The 9,365-nt window shown below is 43.4% G+C and overlaps 1 protein-coding gene across 3 annotated transcripts in view; it reads right to left on the bottom strand.

The window, feature by feature from the left end:
- Window positions 1–937: 937 nt before the first annotated feature.
- MYH10 (myosin heavy chain 10) overlaps window positions 938–9,365 on the bottom strand; it is an 82,329-nt gene continuing 73,901 nt past the window's right edge. For all 3 annotated transcript variants that reach the window (XM_044296786.1, XM_044296787.1, XM_044296788.1), the window contains 13 exons: window positions 6,460–6,564; window positions 5,839–5,991; window positions 5,480–5,728; window positions 5,145–5,357; window positions 4,840–5,052; window positions 4,583–4,744; window positions 4,374–4,502; window positions 4,151–4,239; window positions 3,904–4,027; window positions 3,617–3,825; window positions 3,387–3,495; window positions 2,505–2,677; window positions 938–2,267 (listed from right to left, as the gene is read on the bottom strand). In XM_044296786.1, coding sequence (XP_044152721.1) covers window positions 2,114–2,267; window positions 2,505–2,677; window positions 3,387–3,495; window positions 3,617–3,825; window positions 3,904–4,027; window positions 4,151–4,239; window positions 4,374–4,502; window positions 4,583–4,744; window positions 4,840–5,052; window positions 5,145–5,357; window positions 5,480–5,728; window positions 5,839–5,991; window positions 6,460–6,564 — 2,082 coding nt within the window. In that variant the 3' untranslated portion in view covers window positions 938–2,113. The remainder of the gene's footprint in view (window positions 2,268–2,504; window positions 2,678–3,386; window positions 3,496–3,616; window positions 3,826–3,903; window positions 4,028–4,150; window positions 4,240–4,373; window positions 4,503–4,582; window positions 4,745–4,839; window positions 5,053–5,144; window positions 5,358–5,479; window positions 5,729–5,838; window positions 5,992–6,459; window positions 6,565–9,365) is intronic.

The raw sequence follows: 9,365 nt of genomic DNA, 5'->3' as shown, positions 1-9,365 counted from the left end.
AACTCTCTGGTCAGAGGCCGACATCCGACTTGACCAGGGCGCCAGTTTTTAAAACCTGTGTATGGCCGGAAGTCTCCCCAGGACCTCCGACGTCATCCGGGCCGGCAACTCTCTGGCTACCATAATTAGGCCCCCAGAGCCGAGAATCTCGGGCAGCGGGCAGCCGAGAAACCGGAAGTGCTCCCTGAGTGTCCGGTTGCCGCGGCCTGCCACTACGCGCTGGCGCGCGCGAGTTTTGAAATAAGGGCCGCGGCAGGCATCCAAAGGAACGGACTTACTTGCCCAAGGTAAGACCGTGGCTGGCGCAATGCACCCTCCATCCGATGGCTCCCGACCGGAGCACGAACGTAAACCTATCTTCCGCCTGGCAGGGACAGGAAGACACTGAAGATAAGTGAGGAGGCGGGCCCTTTTGAACCTTCCTGTCCCTGCCTGGCTGGAGGAGGAGGATAATCTCCAAGTAAGGTGCCGTCATGGAGGGGAGGGGAAAAGTGGCATTTGGAGCCTCGGATCAACAAAAGAAAAACGGTGCTTTAATCGGCTGAACCACAGCTGTGTGTCTGTGCAAACAGCTTGATAAGGAGGTCGCTGGTGACAGATTCCCTTTAACATATTTAGGACTAGTGGCCAGTGTGAAAATTGCACTAATATATACAGGTTTGTTTCTTTTTTTTTTTATATAGTGACATTGAAAAATAAAAGATCACAAGAATTTTAACAATACAATATATTTACATAAAAATGTAACACATTCCCTTTAATTGCATAATGGACTACTTTGTAGTTCACTTTTGCAACTCTCCCCCCTCCTCTTTGCTCCCCTCTCCTATAAGCAAAACCATCACACAGCACAAGCCGATCCCGTTGCAGGAACTGTCACATCATACCAGTTATTCTGCCGGCGTGAACTGTTTAAATAAAAGGCAGAGAAAGCGAATTCTATAATGTATACGTTTATTGTCTTACAAAATTCATTGTCTAGAAATATGGGATATACACGGGGGTGAGGAGGAAAAGAGAGATCCCGGGGGGACGGGCGGGTGATTTCGGCAGCCGTTATGTATTAAAAAAAAATATATAATAATAATTGGACAGACATTTTATGCGCACATAGAGATAACCTGTATTAACCCTCTTTGGTCCAGAAGGGGGCGACAACACCCCTTCTCAACCTGGAGAGTATGAAGCTTTTAATACAAAAAAATAAAATAAAATAAAAAATGATATGTCCAGCACGTGTTCCGAGTAATACTGACTTCGACTTCCTAGTGATATAATGTACAGTAACGTAATAACCTCATTCAATCTGCTGGGAGGAGTGGATATGTCTTGATGTTCTCCACTGACTAAGTGTCTAAGGCACCTTTTAAGTCATTAGATATTTTTTTTATCCTTTTTTTTAGGTTTTTATAAATTGCAAAGTGTTGTCTGAACAAAGTGCTAATCGCGAATTGAAATGCAATTTGGATATAATTAATCCAAACTGCCAACGTCACAATGTTGGCAGAAAGCGGAGTAACTGGTGCCAGGCAAAAAAAAATAAAACCTCCCCCATACAGTCTGTGCCCGACCCAGATTCCTACAGTTAACAAGAAATCATAAAGTCTGGCAGATTCACAGTTTAGTCATAAAACTTCTGTTCTGCAGTCCACCACAGACTGGAAGAGAGCGGGACCAGATACAACATGCAAAATGGGGTAGGAATCACACATTTTCCCTTCACCCCCGTCGTTGCCCACATGGGATAAAAGACATGTAGTGTAGGCTTTGTTTATCCACATGATGCTAGAAAGAAAAAAAAAGTCTTAAAACAGACGCCTTTAAAGAAAAGAGTCGGAATAAGTAAATCTCTTGCCTGCCTTCTGTGTATGGGGGGGGTGAAGGAAGGTGGTCTTCACCTCGTTCCTGCAAATATCAAGAAATTCTGCAGGAAAGTGGTTCAAAACAGATTTGTGTTTTAGAGTTAGAAAGACCAAAGCTGTCTGCAGAGAAGTACGATACAAGCTCCTCCAGACAGGCTGACCCCTTGGTGCTCCTATGAGCACCTTAATGTCCCTTCATTCTTGCTCCCTAGGTGGCCCTGGCTCGGGCAGAGGAATGCTGGGGAAGGAAATCACTCGGCTGGGGAAAAAGCAGATGTCTCGTTGATCTCATTGGTTTTACTCTCCGTCTCTTCATCCGAGAGATCCAGGGATGCGCCCTCTATCTGGAGCTGACGGCGACCGGAACGGCTGGAAGATGTAGAGAAGGACATAGGACCACCCCTCCTGCAAGATGTAACACAATAATTGAGAGAGGCTCTTCTGGTGAAGGTTACACATGAGAACACTTCTGTATTTTGTCAACTTTTCTAATCTCAATTGTCCACTTTAGGCAACCAGAGTTCTAGGTCTTCCTGAGTGAAGTCTAAGGTCGTAAACATGATGGTCGTTGGTCCCATGTCTGGATTTGATCTCACCCAAAGATTTTGCTGTCCACAAGCTAAGCGTCAACAGGAGTCTCACCTCAGCCTGTTCTTAAGGGTGGACACTTCACGGACCAGACCCTCATTGGCTTCCGATGCATCATCCAGCTCCCGCTGCAACTTGCGCCTTGAGGCGTTTGCACGAGTCGCTTCCTCTTCTGCTTCCTCCAGTTGCCTTTTCAGTTGCTTCATGCGGACGTTGGCTTTTTCCATCTGCACAAGAATTAACCAGGGATTTATTTAAGTAGTGCACCAATGAGCACCACAATGGTGATGAAAGTTTTGGAACCGCGCTGCTTGAGACTATGTTCCCCGGTCAACAGTGAATAGCACAGGGCACCGGCCACTCTCCTCTTCACCCAAAAAGATCCGATCTTCCACAGACCTTCTCCTCTACAGGGTTTAAGAAGATTGGCAGAATAGTGAAGCACCCTTTTGCAAGATGGTTTAAAAAGTTTTATTCTACTCACAAGAGTTGGTAGACAAAAGGCATATAGTAATACTAAAACCGTAACGTTCCTGCAGGAACGTGACGGTTTTAGTATTACTATATGCCTTTTGTCTACCAACTCTTGTGAGTAGAATAAAACTTTTTAAACCATCTTGCAAAAGGGTGCTTCACTATTCTGCCAATCTTCTTAAACCCTGTAGAGGAGAAGGTCTGTGGAAGATCGGATCTTTTTGTGCGAAGAGGAGAGTGGCCGGTGCCCTGTGCTATTCACTGTTGACCGGGGAACATAGTCTCAAGCAGCGTGGTTCCAAAACTTTCATTATCTGTATCTCCAGTGTGAATTACCTACCACACTACTCCGGAACCAGCAGCAGCGCAAGTAATTGTCCGTGTTGGGACACAGGACTGACTTTTCATTTTTATCTTAACCACAATGGTGATGCACGCATCGGTCAACATATGGACACATACCTGCTCCTTGTACTGGTCCGCATGTCGCCTTTCATCTTCCACTTGCATGAACACTTCTTTTAGTTTCTTCTCAGTTCTGCGCACAATCTTGTTGGATGCGGCTCGCTCTCTGTAGGTAGTGAGGTAAAAGTTCATTGAGGGTCATAGACAAGTCTTACATTTACAGGTGAGAGATAATGTTGACCACTTTGATGGGCGTAGCACCACATCACTCATCTCCAGATACTTACTTGGCCTCCTGTTCCAGCTGCTCCTCAAGCTGTGCGATCTTTGATTCTAGGGTGGCAATAGTGGCTTTAAACTTGGACTTCACGGTCCCTTCCAGTTCCTGAAGTTTGGCTTTCAGCTCCTTGTTTTGTCGCTCCAGTTGCTGCCGTGCGTTTTCACTTTTCTGGGCTGAACTGCGCTCCCCGGCCAGCTCAGTATTGAGAGTGTCCACCTAGTCATGGAAGAACGCGTTAAAGCTATCTTCTAAACTTATGCTTGTGCCTAAAGATCATAAAGAATGTACTCCCACCTGGAGAGTGGTTTTGCGGAATCTGTCATTTAGAAGCTCCATGTTGCTCTGCTCCTCTTCCAACTCTTCCTCAAGTTGAGCAATCCTGGCTTCCAAACGTCTTTTTTCATCCAAGAGAGCAGACCTGTCAATGATAAGAAAGTCAAATCTATGCCCAACAGAGACTTAGATGTGATCAAAATGAACCTTCCATTTGGGAAGGAAAACACTACGACAGATGAAGACTGAAACTTAGAGCAAAACTCACTTTCCTGAGGTGCTGTTTGAGATCTCATCAGCCAGCTCATCCCTTTCCTGCTCTGCATGACGTCTGGATCGCTCAGAAGCTGCAAGTTCCTGTAGATATTGGTAGGAATATGGTTAACACAACATATGGAACAGTATCGGGATCTAAAAACGAGTTATCTGCAATATGTAATGTGAATCTGGCATTACTACAAGAAATCATGGATCATGCTTTGACGAGTTACCTCTTGAAGTTGGAGAATTTCTGCCTCTAGATTCTTCAGCTTCTTCTCATTTTCCTTTGATTGAGCAAATATGTCATCTCGAGAAGCTCTTGCCTCTTCTAGTTCCCGTTGGTAATCCTTCATTTGTGCCTGAGAAGATACAGTTGCTAATTAAACTAAAAGTACGTCATCCAGTCCTCTGTTACATACTTATGATCAGGAGACATTACCTGGAGCTTACGGAGCTGTTTGATGGCATCTTCCCGGCCCTTATTTGCCGCCTCTATTTGTGACTCTAGATCCTTCAAATCCATTTCCAGCTTCTTCTTGGCGGCAACAGCCAGTGCTCGCTGCTTACGTTCATCTTCCAACTCTGCTTCCATTTCTCTCACCTTGAGGATGTAGAAACACAAGTTCAACATAAAAAACTGTATAGACCATCAGTATCTAAAACCACCTGTTAAGCCCAGCATCTTCCATCACTCACCTGCTTCACTAGCATGCGTTTCTTCTCTTCATTTTGCTCATCGCGTGCCTGTAGGTCACGTTCAAATTGTGCTTTCATGGCCTGCATGTTGACCTCCAATCTAAGCTTAGCATCTTCTGTGCCCTGAAGTTCATCCTCTAACTCTTCAAGCTGAGTCCTCATTTCTTCCACCTGCTGCTCGAGAGTACGCTTAGACTTCTCCAACTCATGGACCTGGCAAAAAGCAGAAGGGACATGTTTGCCATAAGTCTCACTGCAGCGGTCAAAATACAAATTAAATTAAATGTGGCTGCAGCTGCACTCACGTTCTTCCCGACGTCATCTTTTGAGCTCATGAGATCCTCCATCTCTGCTCTAAGTTGCTTGTTCAGCCTCTCAAATTCATCTCGAGCCTCAAGCGCTTCATCAAGGGTCCTAGCCAAAGAGAGGGCCTTGGTCTCCTTCTCCCGAGCATCAGCCTCCGCTCGGTCACGTTCTTCGGCACATCGGGCAGAGATGTTTTTCTCTTCAGCAAGGAGCTGGAACAGAGACAAAGGGAGGAAAATAAGCTCACATAATCTGGCCAGTAGCCTGTATACAATTCTTCCTTCCAAGGAGAAGAACATATACAGTAGCTCCAAGGTTGTGATCGCAGGCCTACCTGGTCAAACTTCTTCTGTTTCTTCTCCAGGTTAGACACAATTTGCCTCTGGTGGTCCAGGTCCACAATCAGATCATCCAACTCTTGCTGAAGTCTGTTCTTGGTTTTCTCCAACTTCTCGAAGGCCAGACATTTTTCCTCCAGGCGCTGACCCATCAACTCCATGTCTTTCAACAGTTTCTTCTTGACCTCTTCCAGTCCCTCTATTGTTCCCACATCATCCTCCACCCTTTTCTTGGCATCTGTAAGCTAAGCACGTGGAGGACAGCTCATCAATAGATCAGGAATGTAAAAAACATGAAATCAGTGCAGAACATTGACATCCTACAAAGACCTATGGACCGCCACCTAAGGACTACCTGTGCCTGAAGGGTAAGGATCTGCTTCTCCAAGGCTTTCCTGGCCTCCTCCTCTTCCTCCTGCTGCTCTTGCAGATTGTTCTTCTCTTCTTCCAGCTGTCGAATACGGCTGCTGAGGTTTAGCTTCTGTCGAGTCTCCTCCTGGAGCAGCTCCTATCAGGCAAGTGATAGATACAGTTGGTTGATTTTCTGCATAGGTCAGTTTGCACCATTAAACTATGGTTCTAAGCAATGCTCAGAAGCTTGGCAAAGCTTTCTTGTAATCCTCCAGGTGCTACTTCATCAGGTCTGGGAAAATCTTAGCCATGTCTAGGAGACAGCCATAACATGTTGTAGGGTTGGAGTCCACACAACCCACTTGAGCAATTGTTGCGTGAGGCTTTCCTTACAAGTCATGGTTCTGCCCCCGAATAGTTACAATAGAGCTTGCCTTTGTAAGTAATGTCTTCTCCTCCAACACTCCGCTTTTCTTAATCACGAGAGATTAAGATTATTTTTTTACCTAATTTCCTGATCCATACAATTCCTTACATATACTGTACACAATTTAACATCCATGTAGCAAAATACATTTCTGATCAACTCATTGTATGACACCATTGATAACGGACATATTCTTACCTGAGTGTCCTGCAACTGTGACTCCAGACCAGCAACATCCTTCACCAGCTTAATACCCTTCTTCTCAGCTTCCTCAAGGAGACTTGAGACATTTTCCAACTCATTCTAAACAGAAGACACAACAAAAATGAATATTACTACCCTCATCAAAGGGGCAGCATGCTAGTGATATTCTTGTACACGAGGCAGTATTATAGTAGTTATATTCTTGTACATAGGAGCAGTATTATAGCAGTTATATTCTTGTACATAGGGGGCAGTATTATAGTAGTTATATTCTTGTACATAGGGGGCAGTATTATAGTAGTTATATTCTTTTACATAGGAGGCAGTATTATAGCAGTTATATTCTTGTACATAGAAGCAGTATTATAGTAGTTATATTCTTGTACATAGGAGCAGTATTATAGCAGTTATATTCTTGTACATAGGAGCAGTATTATAGTAGTTATATACTTGTACATAGGAGCAGTATTATAGTAGTTATATACTTGTACATAGGAGCAGTATTATAGCAGTTATATTCTTGTACATAGGAGCAGTATTATAGTAGTTATATTCTTGTACATAGGAGCAGTATTATAGCAGTTATATTCTTGTACATAGGAGCAGTATTATAGTAGTTATATACTTGTACATAGGAGGCAGTATTATAGTAGTTATATTCTTGTACATAGGAGCAGTATTATAGTTAGGGGTGCACCGAAATGAAAATTCTGGTCCGAAACCGAAACCGAAAATTCAGGATACCCCTTGACCGAAACCGAAACCGAAACTGCCGTTTTGCCCAAATACTTTTAAAAGACCCCCCACCCCATAACAGTGCCATCCACAGACCCCCCCCCCACCTCATAACAGTGCCATCCACAGACCCCCACCCACCCCATAACAGTGCCATCCACAGACCCCCACCCACCCCATAACAGTGCCATCCACAGACCCCCACCCACCCCATAACAGTGCCATCCACAGACCCCCACCCACCCCATAACAGTGCCATCCACAGACCCCCACCCACCCCATAACAGTGCCATCCACAGACCCCCACCCACCCCATAACAGTGCCATCCACAGACCCCCACCCCATAACAGTGCCATCCACAGACCCCCCCCCCCCCCCTCATAACAGTGCCATCCACAGACCCCCCCCCAATTGTACAATTAATAGAAAATAGCGGGGATGGACTGGGAGGAGGAGCTGGGGGCCGGTGCGTTCACTGTGCTCCGGCCCCCAGCTCCAGTAGTTATAAAATGTTGTACAATTAATTCTATTCACGAGGCCCCCCTCTGCAGTATTACATTCAATACAGCCACTTCCTACTCACAGGGCTGTGCTGGCCGGCCGGGCAGAGGAGCGGCAGCGTCACGACTGACGTCATGTGCCCGGCCTACTTTCTGAATGAAGGAGGCGGCGCAGGCATGTGACGTCAGTCGTGATGCTGCCGCTCGTCTGCCCGGCCGGCCAGCACAGCCCTGTGAGTAGGAAGTGGCTGTATTGAATGTAATACTGCAGAGGGGGGCCTCGTGAATAGAATGCTTATTAATTGTACAACATTTTATAACTACTGGAGCTGGGGGCCGGAGCACAGTGAACGCACCGGCCCCCAGCTCCTCCCCACTATTTCCGGCCGATATGTAAAAATATCGGCACAAACAGATTAGGTGCATTTTCGGCCGCCGAAATTTCGGTGCACCCCTAATTATAGTAGTTATATTCTTGTACATAGGAGCAGTATTATAGTAGTTATATTCTTGTACATAGGGGGCAGTATTATAGTAGTTATATTCTTGTACATAGGAGCAGTATTATAGTAGTTATATTCTTGTACATAGGAGCAGTATTATAGTAGTTATATTCTTTTACATAGCAGCAGTATTATAGTAGTTATATTCTTGTACATAGGAGGCAGTATTATAGTAGTTATATTCTTGTACATAGGAGCAGTATTATAGTAGTTATATTCTTGTACATAGGAGCAGTATTATAGTAGTTATATTCTTGTACATAGGAGCAGTATTATAGTAGTTATATTCTTGTACATAGGAGCAGTATTATAGTAGTTATATTCTTGTACACAGGAACCAGTATTATAGTAGTTATATTCTTGTACATAGGATGCAGTATTATAGTAGTTATATTCTTGTACATAGAAGGCAGTATTATAGTAGTTATATTCTTGTACATAGGGGGTAGTATTATAGTAGTTATATTCTTGTACATAGGAGCAGTATTATAGTAGTTATATTCTTGTACATAGGAGCAGTATTATAGTAGTTATATTCTTGTACATAGGAGCAGTATTATAGTAGTTATATTCTTGTACATAGGAGGCAGTATTATAGTAGTTATATTCTTTTACATAGGAGGCAGTATTATAGTAGTTATATTCTTTTACATAGGAGCAGTATTATAGTAGTTATATTCTTGTACAAAGGAGGCAGTATTATAGTAGTTATATTCTTTTACATAGGAGGCAGTATTATAGTAGTTATATTCTTGTACATAGAAGCAGTATTATAGTAGTTATATTCTTGTACATAGGAGCAGTATTATAGTAGTTATATTCTTGTACATAGGAGCAGTATTATAGTAGTTATATTCTTGTACATAGGAGGCAGTATTATAGTAGTTATATTCTTTTACATAGGAGGCAGTATTATAGTAGTTATATTCTTTTACATAGGAGCAGTATTATAGTAGTTATATTCTTGTACATAGGAGGCAGTATTATAGTAGTTATATTCTTTTACATAGGAGGCAGTATTATAGTAGTTATATTCTTGTACATAGAAGCAGTATTATAGTAGTTATATTCTTGTACATAGGAGCAGTATTATAGTAGTTATATTCTTGTACATAGGAGCAGTATTATAGTAGTTATATTCTTGTACATAGAAGCAGTATT

Source organism: Bufo gargarizans, chromosome 6 (genome assembly GCF_014858855.1).
Source record: "Bufo gargarizans isolate SCDJY-AF-19 chromosome 6, ASM1485885v1, whole genome shotgun sequence".
Classification (NCBI taxonomy): Eukaryota; Metazoa; Chordata; class Amphibia; order Anura; family Bufonidae; genus Bufo; species Bufo gargarizans.
This window is presented reverse-complemented; position numbering and strand designations above follow the sequence as displayed.